The 18,867-nt window shown below is 33.3% G+C and overlaps 2 protein-coding genes across 2 annotated transcripts; one reads left to right on the plus strand and one right to left on the minus strand.

The window, feature by feature from the left end:
- Positions 1 to 1,368: 1,368 nt before the first annotated feature.
- Positions 1,369 to 8,056, minus strand: ND-42 (NADH dehydrogenase (ubiquinone) subunit ND-42). Its single transcript, XM_018515911.1, has 4 exons — positions 7,858 to 8,056; positions 4,621 to 5,262; positions 4,125 to 4,514; positions 1,369 to 2,310 (listed from the first exon to the last, which is right to left on the minus strand). The coding sequence occupies exons 1-4, from the start codon at positions 7,924 to 7,926 to the stop codon at positions 2,143 to 2,145; spliced, it is 1,269 nt and encodes a 422-aa protein (XP_018371413.1). The 5' UTR covers positions 7,927 to 8,056; the 3' UTR covers positions 1,369 to 2,142.
- A 402-nt stretch (positions 8,057 to 8,458) lies between these two features.
- Positions 8,459 to 15,617, plus strand: Ykt6 (YKT6 v-SNARE homolog). The gene is made up of 4 exons (XM_018515914.1): positions 8,459 to 8,695; positions 12,739 to 12,934; positions 13,031 to 13,302; positions 14,676 to 15,617. The coding sequence occupies exons 2-4, from the start codon at positions 12,745 to 12,747 to the stop codon at positions 14,814 to 14,816; spliced, it is 603 nt and encodes a 200-aa protein (XP_018371416.1). The 5' UTR covers positions 8,459 to 8,695; positions 12,739 to 12,744; the 3' UTR covers positions 14,817 to 15,617.
- The last annotated feature ends 3,250 nt before the right edge of the window (positions 15,618 to 18,867 follow it).

The raw sequence follows: 18,867 nt of genomic DNA on the forward strand, positions 1-18,867 counted from the left end.
TGAAGCCCTTAACGGTTTCAGATACGTCTGTGAAAGCTGCCGACACGTGACTGTGACGTCAGTTTACGCATGCGCATGAATATTCCCATGTGAGAATAAAGCGGGGAGCACAGACTCTTGCATAACGCATAACACGTAATGCATAAGAATATATACCAATCGAAGTTCTCCGTTTCTTTTCCTTCCATGTAATAGAGAACTCTGGTTGGTTCAATTTCTTATGTCTCATGTTTTATGCATTATGCAAGAGTCTGTGCTCCCCGCTTAATTCCCACACAGCCCATCACACTTTTCCGTGTTGCCGGGAGCCAACAGCAGTGCATCACTGCTTACGGGCTGTATGGAATGGTACCCTAATGGCTTCTGCACACTGAATGCGGAAACGCTTGCCGCGCAGCAAAGTGTGATGCGGTAGCCAATAAACTTACAACTCCTAATGTGTTCATCGCAAAGCCATAGAGAATGGACTGCACGATCCGTGTGTCAAAATGGTCGATAGGGATGAGAGAGAGGGACCGTGGCAGACGGTCACTTCTATCTCTTTCCATTCAATGGTGTAATGGGAGAGAGAATGAGAGGGAGATTGGCCGTCTCCCACGGTCCCTCTCTCTCTCTCATTTTGTCGACCACATTTGATACATTACTTAAATACGGATCGCTTATTAGACTAGGCTCTTTATTTATATTTAAAAATTATATCAACTAAAATATTTCATTATTATAAAATATAATAAAATTACTCAATATTACAAAATATAATAGTCTTTCTATAAGCCGCAAGTCAGAAGTTCTAAGCGATCTTAAGTCATAATCGGTGAAGTTGGCCAATAGCCAACTTGAATGACTTGGTTAAGACTAGTTAAGACTTCTGACGTTCTGACTTGCCGCTTATTGTAGAAGGCCCATAACATGAAAGAAATTAATTCAGTAAAAACAAAGAAAGCAGACATTTCCCAGGGATGAAAGTAAAATTTATTTTTACTTTAATTGTTACACTGGTCGATAAAATTTGACCTTTTATTTCTATGGCAACCATAACCCACATTTCTTAATAGATTCATTCAAGGTCGCTAAATTCAAATCGGTCAGCGAAAGATGCCCATCTCATTAGGTTTTTGAGATAAATCGATTAATATGAGCCAAAAACAGCGTATTTCGCTATATTTATCATTTTTTTGTGGCCCGACGAAATTTTATTTTTCAATAATAAATGATTTTATTAAGACCGTAATGTAATTAAATACTAAATAAGAATATTCAAGCCTATAACAGTCGAAACTAGATCTTTAATGCTTAAATAATTCACATTAAATTATTTAAGCATTAAAGATCTAGCTTATAAGGCTTGAATATTCTTACTTAATATTATTTTTAAATGTCATTAACGCCACTTTAAAGAGCAAATCTTAACCTTTAAAAAGAATTTTTATTTTTTACTGTGCGATTTTTTTTCATTGAGTTATGAACGTTTTCTGAAATGTCAAATCGTGGATCAAAATTAGCGGATTAAATCTGGAAAGTAGACAGATTTGTATCAAAAAAAGTATCTTAGGCTTTCTCTCTCTCTCCAGAGGTCGCTGACAACGTATCTGAAAAAAACTTAAAATACAGAAATTAAAAATGGCAGATCCATTATGGAGGACCAAAATGCTAAAAGTAACATTTGATCTGCCATATTAGATCCGCCATTTTGAATTTCTGTACAATTTTTCAGATTCAGTGACCTTTAGAAAGAATAAGATACTTTTTTGATACAAATCTACTTTTCGGGTTCAATCCGCTAATTTGGATCCACCATTTGACATTTCAGAAAACGTTCACAACTCGATGAAAAAAAACCACACAGTAAAAAATAAAAATTCGTTTTAAAGGTGAAGATTCGCTCTTTAGAGTGACGCTAATTGAAAAATAAAATTTCGTTTGGACACAAAAAAATGGTAAATATAGCAAAAAAGGTATATTTTACTCATATTATTCGATTTATCTGAAAAATCTGACGTGATGGGCATCTTTCGCTGGTGGATTTGGATTCAGCAACCTTGAATCCATTAAAAAATGCTGGCTCTGCTCGCCGCAATTTTTTTGTTCGATTGTGTTATTTACAAACTCTATTTCTTTCCTAGATATATCACTTTTTAGCTCTCACTGCATCGACGCGGCCTTGAGTTTCTCCATTTCTTTAATCACTACATCTATTTCGCGTGCAGTAGGTCTTAGAGTTGTTAAATAAAAAGTAGGATCCTTTTTCCACAAAATATTTTTATCTCCCAACTTGTAATTATATCCTTTAGCGTACATATATCCAGGTACCTGTAACAAGAGATCACAATAATTACATGTAACAATCTTTTAAGGGGCACCTGATTGGACATAAGCTACTCATAGCGTTTGAGATTGAAAAGCCCCTAGACACTCAGTCGCTGTGATTGATGATGTCCAATCGAGCTATGATCGAGATCCTCCCGTTTTAGACTGTGGCCAAAGTCTTATTACAAATGCTTTGAAGTGTTTAATAGACCAATCAGAAGAAAGAACTTTACAAATTGATCAATCAAAAAACGCTTTAAAGTGTTCATAGCATCGCGTTGACTGTACACTTAATTAGATGTCTAAAGGTCTATTCTTTATTCTGCACTAGACTGCATTAGAACTCTCGCTTTCGCCAAATATCGAACATATATCTATCTCATTTTAAGTTCTAAAAGTATACACTAGTTCAACCACAGAAAACGCAAATAGACGCAAAATTAGGAAGTGGTGTAGTGGATTTTATATTAAAACAGAAAAGAAATTAAAAACTTACATAATTTTTTCCGATTTTAATATAAAGTCCACTGCACCACTTCCTAATTTTGCGACTACTTTAATCCTGTAAAAGGATTTTTTATTCAGTCAATTTGGAGATATTTATACAACTGTAATATCGATTCGTCTCAGAATCAGTTAACATTTCATAGTCTTTATTTTTCTTATACATATTGTTAGAATGCAGTTTAAATAGCTCTTCTAATATAGGCAAGAGGTATAGCAACTTTTACCGTTTAAGTATTCTTTTGTATGCATGAGTCCAGAAAGAGTAGCAGATGAAAAGACTAAATAACCTAGCTGAAACAGTAGGCAGTAGGTTGGTAAGTCAAAACGTAAATCTACTATTAAAACGGTAGGGCTGGCAGCACTGGACATGGGGTCCACCCGCTTTGGGTGCTCACGCTGTAAACTTCATTCTATTTTTTTTTGTTCATTACGTAACTAAGATAGAATGAAGCAACGCGTAAGCGCTTATGCATTGCTTCATTCTATCTTACAATTAGTTAACAAATATAGTGTATAATTTCGTTTCCGTTCGATCTCCTTTTGTTATATATATATATTTAATTTATAAACAAATAGAGAGATCAATAGAATGAATCACCTTTTTATTATCATTTCCTAGCTTAGTTAACAAATACCAGTGTATAATTTCATTTTCCTCCGATCTTCTTTTGATAAATATTAAGTTATAAACAAATGGAGATCTAGATTGAATAAATCACTTTTTCATTATCATTTCCTAGCTTAGTTAACAATTGCCAGCGTGTAATTTCGTTTCCATTCGATTTCTTTTTGTTAAATATTAATTATAAACAAATAGAGATCGACGATGAATAAATCGCTTTTCATTATTATTTCCTAGCTGAGTTATCAACAAAGGTTATTAACAAATACGTATAATTTCGTTTACCATGCACCGCTAGCGCTTCTTACTCTTGCATCAATACACTAACGCACTTTCGCGCCGAAACGTGCAACAGTACATCTGACTGGACGACGATAACGAACATGACAATAACGATGATGTATCCCGATGTAAGTTTCACATCGGGACTTTGCGTCGCAATATCTCCACTCGTAGGGTACGTAGACAAAAAATAAAAGCACTTTTATTACAATTTGAGTGGTCGCTATTAGTTGAGTATATGTAGAACCTGATCGGTTCAGCCGTTATTAAGATCCAATAATCTCAATCCCCGCAACTTACGGTCTCGCATATAGGAACCACAGTAGTGTCGTTGCGCTTGGCTTAGTGCTGAGACACTACCGTGTCTCCTGATGTCAATTTTAAGACACCCTATATACATACGTACCATTTGCATTGCTTTATCCTTTTCTTCCATTTCTTCAGCTGTGTAGTACAATTCTGGTAGTGAATATTCATTTCTCCAATAGTCAGAATGTAAGAAATATCTATTTTCATAATATTTCCTTTTAGTTCGAAGTTCCTGAACGTTTTCGAATCTCCAATCAGAGAATTTTTTAGGTGTTTTATCCTCGTAATCAAAATTAAGCATTTCAATATCCTCGGCTATAGAAGAAATATCTCCCTCGTTTGTCCAGTCATAGACTAACACATGAGAATGTGATATAATATTTTTCAAATAATCCAATTTATATATATTTTCAATATCTTGGAGATACTCTGAAGTAAGAACTTTCGAATTTACTTCGTATAGTATGCCACGTTTTTTTATTTTTTCCTGCAAATATTAATACGATAGAAAATGACAAAATATTCTTTGAATACACATAGAGAAAGAGGAAAAGCAAGCAGTCGCGTATATCATCTGTATTAATTGAAATTACCATAACTGTATCCACAGGTATGTCCAAATAAATGATTAAATGAGGCCTCAACATCTGTAACTTGGCGATATTTACGATATCGTCGTAAAATTTTAATACCTCTGAACGCATGTAACCAGCGTTTGTCATCGCTTTCGCGAATACATAATCGGTATAGAAAGAACGGCTGAGCACCACTCCTTGGCCAGTCGAGAGCAAATGGAGTAGAGCAGTGATGTACTGATCAAGTTTAAGTTGAAAATAATGAAATTGAAACATGGGCACATTGGGATGATACGGATTTGTCAGAAATTTCTGCACGTCACACGATTGTGAGCCCACAGACAATCTGTCATCCAGTGTACGTATATCGTATCCATACTCATTTATATAATATTCATCGAAGATCGGCGGTGGTAGATAGACCATCTCAAATTCCTCTGCCAATTTTGCGGCCACCTTGGATTTTCCTGCAGCAATCGGACCCTCGACGACGATTACCTTGGAATTCTCATCGCAACGATCAACCATCGGATCAAACAACTGCGACCAATATCCATATTTCTTATGCAGATAATCAAACGGTTGGAGCCGTCGGCGATTCACTCGTTTCGCTTTTTGTGTAATGAAGGCCAATTGCATCACATTGCTGGTAGTTGCTACCTGTATCCACAGAAATTAGAAGTACAGTGACATTTCACTCTGACAGAATTTATATTCATATACAGGATGAGGCACCTAACTTGTACATCTCAAAAAACTTATAAATTATGAGTTATACGAAAAATTGTTATATGTACCTACACAAAAGTTACATAACTTCGAGGGGATCATTACATAATGTACAAGTTTCTTTTATAAGTAAAACCGCTTTAAAAATGTCAAGATCAACTTCGTTTACTTTTTAATAACATTTACACATTTTTTTGTCAGTGTTAAAGTGACCGGTAAACGAGAATAAATTGAAATGGATAGAAATGAATTTATGTCAACATTTCCGAATTCGCGCTTCTGATTTTTCGAATCTATTTGAATCCATGAATACTTATGAATTCAATATGATGAATAGTTATTACGTATCTTAATACATTTCAATCGAAAAATAATATAATATGACCATGAATCATCCAAATTCAACATGATGAATAGCACATTTCGTATTTCTATCCATTTGAGTCTAAAAATACTTATGTCATAAATATAAGTTAACCATGAACACATCCCAGTTCAAAATTATGAACAAGAATAGTCTCGTTTGAATTCACTTCAATTAAAAAAATTTTCAACCTAATTTGTATAAGCAGTAAATACATCACAGTTCAAATTGTGAAAATACACACTTTTGTTTAAATAAAAAAAGTTATGACGAAAATATATAAGTCCTGAATTTATATCAGAGTATAGTATTGAATAGGAACATTCCTGTTTCGATCGAAATTAATATAAAAATATGAATAAAAAACTGTTATATTTATAAAGAAGGAATTATAAATGTTGTCGTAAAATTGAAAGAATATTGAAAGAATATTGAAAGAATATTACAGAGAATTTATTTTCAAGTCGTTGTTTTATTTTCTATCCATTTCATGAACAGAAACAAGTTTATGTGTACTCTCAGATATCAATTTATTTCAATTCATTTCGATCCAGCTTCGGGCTCTAAAGCGCGAACTCGGATAAATTAAAATCTACCAGAAAAGAGAGAGAAATTAAAAATGTAAAAAAAAAGACCGTCAAGTATATTTTGCAGAAAAAAGATACCAAAGATAATGTTACAAAAAAAGAAGTGAAATCAAAATAATATTTCACGTATCTCTATTTAAAAAGCCCCATAGAACACAGTTTTCCGAGCGGCATCTTAAAGGCATCTTTATGATGTAGACGTCCTTTGGACATCCTTTAAGACAGTGTTGTATGGAATAATTTTTCTCACGATTATAATATACTACACAAAGTACGGATGACTTTAAGTGTATTAAGTATAATACATTAAAATGAGAGAACGAAGTACAATGGGTAGCGTAATGAGAGACGTGGAAACTGAAAAGGGATTTTTACATCGATAAGAAGTATAAAATTGTTGAGATAAAAAATTGAAAATGAGAACACATTGAGAACAGCTTTTAATTAAAACTTTTAGTTAAAAAATTGAATGGCATGGAAATAGAACTGCAACATAAATTAGTTTCTTTTGATGTGATTATTCACAATGTACCAATTGAGTTAGCGTTAAACGGCATAAGGACAAGATGGTTTTCTATTTCAAAGTATACTAAAATACCTATGAATGAATTCTTAGCTGCAGTATCAAAATCAAGTAATTTGTCTTGTAAGTATCCACTTTTGTACCATGAATATTTAAGTAAATTTATAAACCACAGAAAGGATAACTCAATAATCAGTGTTATCCTTTCTGCAGTTTATAAATTTATTTGAGTGGATACTTACGAGAGAAATCACTCGATTTTGATAATCTAGTAGATTATTATTTCAAAAATTGAGAAGCTATCTGTGCATTATGTACTAATGAAGCAGTCGTAAACTGTGCTTGGCCTGCAAAATCTTTGTGCATACAAGAATTTTTCTTTGAATATCATTTCTGCAAAGAGTATATAACATAGAAATAAAAAAATTGACATAGGTGAGAAGTAACGTAAAAACAACAAATCCATTTTTTTGGATTCTCCTTGTTAAAAAAAACATACAATTTCAAGTATGCTAGGTTTGTTTTTTAGAGCAATCCCAACCAGCTCCCGAGAGATAAAACACAAACAATGCCATAGTTTATATTCAACAGGTCACCATATTGAATCCGCTATTTTGAATTCTATAATTTTTACACTGGATTTGCTTTTAGAAAACATGAAAACCTCTCATTTTCTCCAAAATTCAGAATTGGCCCTAATATAGTAAGATAAAATACAAGGCATTAAGTATTCGTGCTTATCACTATAAGGAGTAATTTACACCTTTAAATCTGCACGATTGTTAATAAAAAAATACGTGTCTATTATTTTTATAGACTATAAATATATACCAAGTTTAAGTTCAGCGAATTACAGAAAGATAATTTTACTTGTAAGAATCAGTGTAGACTTAATGTTCATTTCTTCAAGTATTTACTTTCTTTATGATTTCATGGAGAGATACAATGACTTTTATGAATTTCGTATTAATGATTAATTACCAATATGTTTGTTTCCTAAAACATATTTAGATGTCAAAAATAAAAACTGTTAACGCTGTGTCAACACTAACCTTACATAATTGCCTAGCAAGGTTATTGTATCCAAGTTTGATGAAACCAACGCGAGCAAGTGATGCCATTTTATTGTTACAAGCACAACTTTAAACGGAAAGAAAATTGAATATTACTTGCTATAAATTAACGCGTGAGAAAAACATCACTGAATATACTATTCTCGTTACCGAACGATTTCCGTTCACAGACATATATAAAGAGAAGTGCGAGGGTGCGAGCTCAATGTTAAAGCTGGAAACACAATAGGCACAGGCAACAGGGAATAAGTTCGATATTATATCCCAGAGCTCTGATTGGACGGCTCGTTATTCCCTGTTGCCTGTGCCTATTGTGTTTCCAGCTTTACACGTACACGAGCTTGTGCTTGCGTGTGTGCTACCGGTTGCGCCAGACCGCCGACCGATGACGCTAGTCGCGATGTCGTAAACCGTAACAGAATTGGCATCTCTGACAGATTCTGTGCCCGACGTATGTACAACATGAGGTGCGTTCCGTAACGCGCATGATGCGCATGATGCATCCATTATCCTTGTTTCACATTTGGTGAGCAACAAGGATAAACGACGCATTATGCGCATCATGCGAGAAACGGAACGCACCCATGATCAATATGGCAGTTTCGTATTTCGTACCTCAGGCCATGTAGGGGCTAGTGGTGATTGTATATGTCGTAGAAAAACAATATGATTCTCCAGTGAATTATCACAGCGAGTAAGCGTCCTGCTAACAGTCAAATCGGACGAACGGTAGGACTGGGTAGGATCGACTAGGATTCGTCGCTATAACCAAAGATCTTGCAAGCTCTTACGATATAAATACTTCAAAAAAATCGACGTACGTAACATTGTTTTTAAGCTATTTTCAAAATTTGTTTACTACTTTTCATACGTAGAAAACAGATACAAATTTTTTATTAATATTACTTAAAAATATCTAGGGCTTTGAGAATAAATCCCAACTAAAGAGGGATAAAAAAGCCAATTAAGAGCCTAGGCAGTTGTTGGTGCACAAAGTTATTTATTTATTCATCAAAATTAATCTGCATACGTTCTAACCAATGTTGTCTTTCTCAATACTAAAACATTAATTAATTAAATAAATTATACATTATAAATTATGGTATATATAATATTAGAATGCACAAGTAAGAGTTTAATGCCTATTATGACCGAAGCTGGATTTTAGATTTTTGCTAGGATTTTATGCTCAATCTGGCATCCTTTACATAAAAATTATTTAAAAGCATCTAAGATCCAGCTTTGACTGTAATAGACATTAAACTCTTGTATATTGATATTATTATACGTAAATTAGAGTTGGTTTGCCACAATTTAAAATATAATTGTATGAAACATATCGTTTTGTTACTGCAATGGAGTCAGCAATTACAAAACGTAGTTAGTAAGATGCAAGTTCAAATGTGACAATTGGTCTGTTTGACTTGCTTACACTTTTTTACACTTTTTATACTTAAAATGAGATAGATATATAATATTTGGCACTGAAAAGAGAGAAAACGCTGAGTATAAAAAGTGTAAACAAGTTGAACAGACCTAGTGGTCAGTTGGCAGATTAACCAATGTGTAAGACTGGAATCAGACTATGCATTGAAGATTGAGAAGATTAAAGATTAAAGATTGAAATTTCACCGATGAGGACAAAGAAATTTTCCTTGTGTTCTGATTGGTCAAACTTCAATCTTTCAATCTTAAATCTCATTCTTCAATACATAGTTTGAATCCAACTTCACACCAATTGTTTTGATAAAATAATGATTCAAGCTGAATCATTGTGATGTTCTAATAAATTATGTGTCATACTATAGAAATAATAAATATAGTAGTCATTAATTATGTAACAACAGATATTATGTATCATAATTAATTATATTATAAGAAAGATATACATATAATATCATTGTGTCTCAGACTTATGTAAAATATATAAAATCAACTTACGTGAAAACCGAATCAGTGAAATTATTATTGTATCTATATCTTATGAACGTTGAAACGGTTGAAACTGTAATGTACAAAATAAATCTGAGCGCTTACTACACAGAATAAGACCTACTACTTTAAGATCAAACAAAAAGACAAATATATAAATAAATAATCAATAAATTTATACACAGTGTAATAATACTAAGATCAAGAAGCAACAGAATTCTGTAACTTAATAAGAATATCGTTAGATTGGGGATCAAGAAATTCCAAATCAGTTTGTAAGTTCAAGCCATTAGTCTGTTTCTTAATCACTTCTGAACTTAAACGTCTATTGTAATACTGTTCTTTGTCTAACACTATCATCACAATGACTCACAAGGAAAGATACATAAGTATTTCACGGATTTTAATCAGCTTTTGCATTATTCTTGGGCATCAAAAAATAATCCCTGTAGCAGTAAATTGTACCTCTGCATATTTTTCGAGAAAATCGCGATTTTAGATCACTACGACAGATCGCTTTTAAACCTGGGGAAATCGATATATATTTAAAAAACGAGTAATTTTTATGTATATATTTTAGGAAAATTAATTTATAATGTACATACGGTTCATTTCTTATTACTTATTCACAATGCTCTCTGGCAAAATGATACACATAATGATAGGTAGTAGTTGTCATAGAAGCATGCGAAGCATACTGTCTACCATACCATATGCACCGAATGAACGTTGGTGTCGTGCCACAATCACACTAACCATATTTTCATTAAAACACACGTCATTAACATTAAGAAAAGTGTAATTACTTGTTTTTTAAATATCTATTATATTGATTCCCCCAGGTTTGAAAGCGATCCGTCATCGTGATCTAAAATCACGATTTTCTCGATAAATACGTAGAGGTGCAATTTACTTCTTTACGGAGATTATTTTTTGGTGTCTCAGAATAACCATGCAAAAGTTGATCAAAATCCGTGAAATACTTATGTGAGTCTCTCCTTGTCAGCTTTAATCATTACTTTATCAGAATGACTGATGTTACACATTGATCAATCTATCAATTGATCACTATCACACTTGAACTTGTGTCTTACTTTTGTAATTATTGACTCCATTGGGGTAATGAAATGACCCCAGGTATATGTTTCGTACTTTTTAAATTACTTTTGTATTTTAAATTGTATTTTGTACATATTTTAACAGATTAATAAATAGTAACACCCAGATCAACAAATTGAACGAGCTATAATTAGGTAACAATGTAATGTTTATTATTTACAGCTATAATTTTCAACGATAAGTTTCAATGGTACGTTTCAACTTTACTTAGCTCTCACATCAGTCGTAAAAATACATAATTACCCCATATATCCGATTAACATATTATGAGGATTATCTCACTTTCGAGTTACAATAGATAGCATAACGCAACAACCATTTTGTATTTAGTCAAATTTGTTAAATTATAAGTGATGTAATGATGAGTCATGTATCCAAACCAATTCTTCGGTTAATAGCAAGAAAGGGCAGTCAGTATGAGTAAGAGAAGGAAATTCCAGTAACACTATTATTGTAGCTTGATATCAAATTATATAAGATGGTTTAGCTGTATTTCTACATAAAATTATTGCTAATAATCTGCCTGACAATTGTCGAAGAGCTCCTAGTTTCGATTTGTACAAGCAACTGTTAGGTAAAAAAAATCAATGATTCGAAGTTATTAATTTCTTTGGATGCCACGTCATTATATACCAATATCCCTCAAAATCTGGACATTGAGGATATTAATAGAAGATGGCAATACAAAAAACGTCGATTCCTAAGACAGAATTTATATGTACAATTGAATTTACATTATCTTCCATGTACTTTAAATTCAATCACGTTATATATAAACAGACGTTGATACATTAATGAGTTCTCTCTCTCCCATTATGGCTGACATTGTTCTACAGGATCTTGAGGAAAAAGTTTTGAATATGCTCATTAATTTTTCGTTTTACTTTACAGATGCATCAACAAATTAAACAAATTTATAAAAGCGCATAATGATAAAAAAGTATATTCTGACAATAATAATGCAGTTTATAAGATTCAATGTAACAATTGCGACGTTTCTTATGTGAGGCAGACGAAGAGGAAACTCAATACCAGAATAAATGAGCACATTAACAATATAAAACTTGACTCGTCTAGACATTCGTTTATAACAGAACATGTATTGCAATACAACCATAGTTTCGATTTGAAGAATGTTAGAATATTGGATACTGAAGCAAATTACTACAGTTGTTGCGCTTTAGAACTTCCATATATAATTTATTTCAAAAATTATATGAAAATATATTTGACCTAATATACATTTACTACTGACTTGATTATGTTTATTACTGACTCAATTTCGGAAAATAAACTATGAAAAGGAGCCAGACAAAAGAGCAGGATTTTCGATCTTGGGATCTCTAGAAAAACGTCTTAGCCATATAATTTTCTTATTTTTTTGAATAAAATTGTAGGACATATAAACGTAAACCAGTCTTTTTCTTTGATTGTCCTATAGGTTGCGTTATGCTAATGATCCCGTGTATCATCCTTGTTTAATCTTAGATGAACAATAAGGATAAAGCAATACACGGAGGTACTCGAGTAACGTTTCTGAACGCAGTTTTAATGATATCAATGTTATTTGTGATGTTCTGCTGAAAATTCTGATGAAAAAAAAGTGACTGAAAAGTAATTAAAAGTTATTTTTTCAGTCGAACGGTAACTGTAACGAGTTATTTTTTAGAGTCGATAACTTGTAACAGTAACTAATTATTTTTTGAGATAAAAAATGTACTTGTAACTAATTACTTTTATAAAGTAATTTTTCCATACTTGTTTATTATCTAATACTGTATCTATTAACTGTATCTATTATTTTTGCAGTTTAAAATGGTAAAGTTATATGCACTGACTGTTCTATATAAAAGTCCTCCGTCAGTAACGACGCTGAAAGCTGCTTACGATGTAGAGTCGTTCTCGTTTTTTCAAAAGAATAGTATTAAAGAGTTCATGTGTTTTGTCAGTAAAACCATTGTAGAAAGAACGCAGACTTGTGCCAGGCAGAGCGTCAAAGAAGGAGGTAATCAAATAGGATTACAGTTATAATTCTAAATAAACTTTTTGTATTACTGTAAACAATATCATCATGTTTTATCCTCCATGTATTTGATTCTAGAATACATGTGTCATGTCTATGTACGAGCCGACAATCTCGCTGCAGTTCTCATCTCGGATCATGAATACCCTAGGAGAGTGGCTCATACTCTAATTACAAAAATGATGGAAGAGTTTACGGTGAAATATCCACCATCGACATGGCCCGCGCTTAAAGAGGTCACCGCTGACTTTCCACAGATCAATACGTATCTAGCCAAGTATCAGAATCCAGTCGACGCGGATGCGCTCACAAAAATGCAGAACGATCTAGATGAAACCAAAATTATTTTGGTAAGAATCAATAATTACATTGTTTCTCTTTTATTTGCTGAGGAATTTCTAAGAGGATTTATTTGATCGATTGGAATATCCGTTCGTACACATATACAGAGTGATTCAGACCAACCACAGGATCCGGCACGTACATATTCCTCACGAAAAAGTGAATTGAAAATATCCAATCACAGGGCATGAAATTCGCGCCGTCAGGAGCGGTACAACTAAGCGGCCTGCCGCGCGGCGCGAACGCTTTGACGGATATCGCACGGTATCGAACGAGTATTGCGAAGGTTCGTCAAGCGGTATCCGTCATAGCGTTCGTGCGGCTGGCTGTTTAGTTGCACCGCTACTGACGACGCGAATTTCATATCCTATGGTTGGACATTTTCAAAGACACCGTTTAAAAACTATTGATATACAACATTTTGCTATTGACATTTTCGACTCATTTTTTTCATGAGGGATATGTACGTGTTAGCTCCTGCGGTTGGTCTGGATCACCCTGTGTACACAGGCCCACAACACATATACACACACGCGCGCGCGCGCGTGCACACTGGAACCTCGTAATAGCGCGCGCTCGGGACTCTGAGTGCGCTTTATCGAGGTAATCTCTGCTTCACTCCCAAACTGAAAATCCAGGAACGTTGCGGTATCATTTCATTTAGCTTCAGTATGCGCTTTAAGACTGTTCGGTATGCAATTTATAAAACTGTAAAATGTATTTAAGATTTAATGTATTAATAATAATATTACATATTTTTAAATCTCAAATACACACACATTTTGCACAAACCTACACGAACACGTCGCGCCTTGGAAATAGCTGCTATGTACTGACGACGCTGAAACTGGCCGCCGCAGCCAGCCCCTGATCAGGGCCGAATACGCAGCGGGCGCAGGCCCGCGGCAGGAATTTTTATTCTCGTGTACGAGAATCGTTTAAAATGTTACAAAAATTATTTATCGCACTCCATATATAAAGTGTGGAATCGGTAATATAAAATAAGTTATATTATTACAAAATTATAAATAATATTTTTATTAAGCGTGATTTCTTGAAAGTACTAACAGCGGTATTTTGGCACCTCGTAAAGGTTTGCGATCACGCAAGGATTTTTTTCAATAGAGGAGATCACGCACAATCAATCGGTACCGATCAGAACAGAGGGATGGCCCTTTATCAATTTTTTCATGATAATTCTTATAAATATTATTCGAATCCTAGAAAATAAAGTTCTAAAAAATTCTAGAAAATAAAATTAATTATTGGATTTTCACTCGGATTTTCAAGTAACAAATTAAATCACATATTAAACTAGATCTTATCCTTAGATACAAATACTGTACAAATATTCCAAATTTAATGTGATACTTTTTACCAGCACAATACCTTAGAAGCTGTGTTGCAAAGGGGAGAGAAGCTGGATGATCTAGTCTCTAAATCGGAAGGACTCAGCGCTCAGTCGAAGGCGTTTTACAAGACCGCACGGAAAACCAATTCCTGCTGTAGTTTAGCTCCTTAAAATGTTTTCTTCCTCTTTCTTTTTTAGCGAGCTTTGCCGCTTCAATATTTCATAAATGTGACTTTATAATCATTGTGGTATAGAAATGCAAATGAATATTTATATACATAATTCATGGAAAAGTTAATGCAGAAAATAGGAGAGAAGAAAGGGGAAAGAAGATTTAGCAAATAAAGAGAGATAATAAAGAGATACAGAGGGTATCAATCTATCCATGTTTTTTAGTGGAACATATATAATTTAATAAATTTTGAATTGAATAACGGGAAAAAAGCAAACCACTGCCGGTTCTTCCCAGTTAAGTTAAATTTTTTATAAGAATGTTACATGCCTGTAGAATTTATTTACTCGCGAGAAAACGGTCCTAATTGCATATGAGAATTACTTCCGAGATGAGTTTCACGCAAAGAGAAACAACCGGAATTCCCAATGTTAAAGTATCGCCTTAAACACATTCCGAATGTTAATTGTGCCCTTTTTACGTGTGAAAAAGACACAAGTGCAATTTGAGGTTGTTTATTATAACATTTATAATAGCCTCGTGAATCAATAGATGCAACGCGATAATGATAACTGTAATTGGATGAACGATATATTTCTGTTCAAACAATTAGGCTCCAGTCTAATATGATCAGCATGAAGTAATCAAAAAGTCTTTTTGACACAAACAAAATTTTTGTTAACACTAGAAATCATTTTGTTTGTGGTAACCCTGCGATATTTTATAATTGTGTTGAGAAGTCATTTATATTATAATATCTAAATTGGAAAATATTTTACCAGAGAAATATTCCAAGAAAATTGTCTAACAATTTTTTAAATGTTTATACGCAAACCAATCTTCTTATCCTTTTTAATTTGAATAACTGTATATTTAACATGAATTATATCAAAATGATTATCAATATTAATTACATATTTCATCAAGTTGGTCAATAGACGATAACGCTTACGATTATTTGTCATTTGAATGTAAGTAAAACTTTAATGATGTGTCTTGACAAAAAGAAAATATATTCTATGTATAATATTTAAGTGACAATTGTAATCTTTATACTATGTATGTGTTAAAGAGTATAATGAACCAGTAAATATATATTAATATATTTTTAAATGTTAATGTTATTATATGATATATTCATAAAAAGGAAATAATTTATACATATATAGTACAACTCACAACTGTGAGGTAAATTTATCTAGACGTATTTATTTTACACACGCGCGTGAGGTTTCTGAAATTTTGGAAATTGTCTAAGGTTAATTGCCCGATTGCAATCTCTCTCTCTCTCTCTCTCTCTCTCTCTCTCTCTCTCTCTCTCTCTCTCTCTCTCTCTCTCTCTCTCTCTCTCTCTAAAAAGGGGGGGGGGAGAGAAAGTTGTTTAAGTCTTTCCTAAAGTTAAAATAATGTTGGTGCAATCGGGCCTAAAATACAATAAGTATAATAAGCTTTAAGCCGTAGAATATTGATTCTCGAAAAAAATTATTAAAAATTAAAACTTAAAACCCAAATGCGTTACTGACTTTACTAACCAAATTAAAATTCTATCAAAAAATCAAACCCAAGTGGTACTATCTTTATTATTTATTTAATTCTAATGATATCTATCATTTGTATAAAAGATTTAATATCAACAATGTCAAATCTTAAATTGAACAAGATAACGCAATTTTGTAATAATAATGTTTTAAAGAAGAATTAAATAACTACTATTTTGATGAAGAGAAAATATCTTAGAATGAATTGTGATATAATAATTTCTTTTCAAGAGGAAAGAATCAAAGAATTGGAAGATCTTTTCAGGGAATACAAAGATATATACTTAGGTTTTATTGTATAAAAATTAAAGCTAGTACTACTTGGATTATATTCTTTATTTAATTTTGTATGGAATTTAACTTGTCGCTAGTTGTTGATATGAAATTTTTTATATGAATAATGCATAAAACTTTATGGAATTTAACTTAGCGCTAGTTGTTGATATCAAATTTTTTATACAAATGATATCATTAGAGTTAAGCAAATAATAAAGATTATGTCGCTTGGGGGTTTTACTTTTTACTTTGATAGAATTTAACTCGGGTAGTAAAGACGGTAGTACATTTGGGTTTTAATTTTTAATTTTAATAGTTTTTTCGAGGAATAATAATTTTTTACACAGAGTTAAAGCTGTGTGTGCGAGCGTGCGTGCGTGCGTGCGTGCGCGCGCGCTATTCCTTGGGTTGGAATAAGACCTTCAATAAGAATATTTTTGAAGAAGTAAAAATATCAAGATGATATCATATGTATTTTTCGAGGAATAATAAGAAACATTGTTTGAAAGAGAATTAAAACTGTTATTACTTGAATTGAAATAATAAAAAGATACATAACGTATCACTAAGGTTTTATTCGAAAAGCACGTATTTTTAGCTTTTTTTACCTTTTCTAAAAAAGTAAGTTTTAATTAATACATACGATATATGCATTAACAGGTAATCATGGGTTTGCAAGAATATTTGTTTATTTTATAAATAAATATATCTGTTATACCTAATATTTAAATATATCTGAAAATCTAATATATAGATGGGTTCTTATAAATAAATATTTTGAGTTAATACCAATTATTTTTTAAATTTTATGTTATATAAAAAATATATAAACGTGAAATGTAATTATTAGGTGTTGAACTTAATTCCTGCCGCTCGCTTAATTTAAAACAATGTTTTAAAATCAATTGGACACGAGCCACTCAGCGCTTGAGACTACAAAGCTCCTAAGCACTGGTCGCTGTGATTGGTGGTGTCCAATCGAGCCGTGGTCAATCGGGATCACCCCAACGTAAACATACTCCAACCTCCAATTCTGTACTTCGATGTGAATAACAAGGATGTAGTGATTCTCTGTGTCATAACTTAGTTGAATGCACGTTCCTTTTGCTGACAAGTGAGATACAACTGCAGCGGCGGCCATATGTGTCGCAATCACTTGTGCAGCTATATATGTAATCAGCTGCGGTCACAATATGGCTGCTTCACTTTGGAGGGGATACCCAATCAGAATACATATCAAACTACCAATCATAAACTCGGACATCAATGTCGCTTCTCTCTATAGCGTATTCGATTTACTGACTCGACCCGACTCCGAGTCAATAGTCTGTTCTGTTTAGCTGCAAAAGAAGAGCTAAATTGTGTAAGAAATGCAGTTAAAAAGAACAGACTGTTGACTCAGAGTCGGGTCGAGTAAGTAATCGAATACGCTATATATATAGGGCTCTACTCCGAGGTAGTGCATGAGTAGCATTCATGGAACTCACTATCACTATCGCGCTATTGGCTATATGAACAGTGTTAGTAGCGTTTGCGTTGATAGTGTTGATAGCGTCTTCCCGAACGTACCCTAAGTAGTGTATCAAATACTACGTTTACACGGCACGCTTTACGCCGAAGTTATAACATAGATGTCATGAAACTGACCAATCACAGTCATTCCATTCTTCAGAGGAACAGCTATGATTGGCCAGTTTCATAACATCGATGTTATAATTTCGACGTAAAGTGTGCCGTGTAAACATAGTAAAATGTTGTCGACAATAATGAAGGAGAGGGACCGTGGGAGACGGCCAATCTCCCTCTCATTCTCTCTCCCATTACACCATTGAATAGAAAGAGATAGAAATGGCTGTCTGCCACGGTCCCTCTCTCTTATCCCTATCGACCATTTTGATAGACGGATCGCGAAGTCCATTCTCTATGTCTTTGGCATTGGTTATGTTCTCATATATACGGTCTAAAATAACATTTTTAATATTCGTTTTTCTTTAAGCCGGTTCTACATTAGTTACAAGCTGATAGCAAGTTTGTCGCGACAGCCAATCTGAAGCTTGCATTTTGAAATCAACGCTCCATATTGGCTGTCGCAAATGATCTGCGAACTGCGTTTTGCGTTTGCGACTTAAGCGGGGAGCACAGACTCTTGCATAACGCATAACACATGAGGCATAAGAAATTGAACCAACCAGAGTTCTCTATTACATGGAAGGGAAAGAAACGGAGAACTTCGATT

The sequence above is a fragment of the Trachymyrmex cornetzi genome, unplaced genomic scaffold (assembly GCF_001594075.2).
Source record: "Trachymyrmex cornetzi isolate Tcor2-1 unplaced genomic scaffold, Tcor1.1 scaffold607, whole genome shotgun sequence".
In the NCBI taxonomy this organism is placed as follows: Eukaryota; Metazoa; Arthropoda; class Insecta; order Hymenoptera; family Formicidae; genus Trachymyrmex; species Trachymyrmex cornetzi.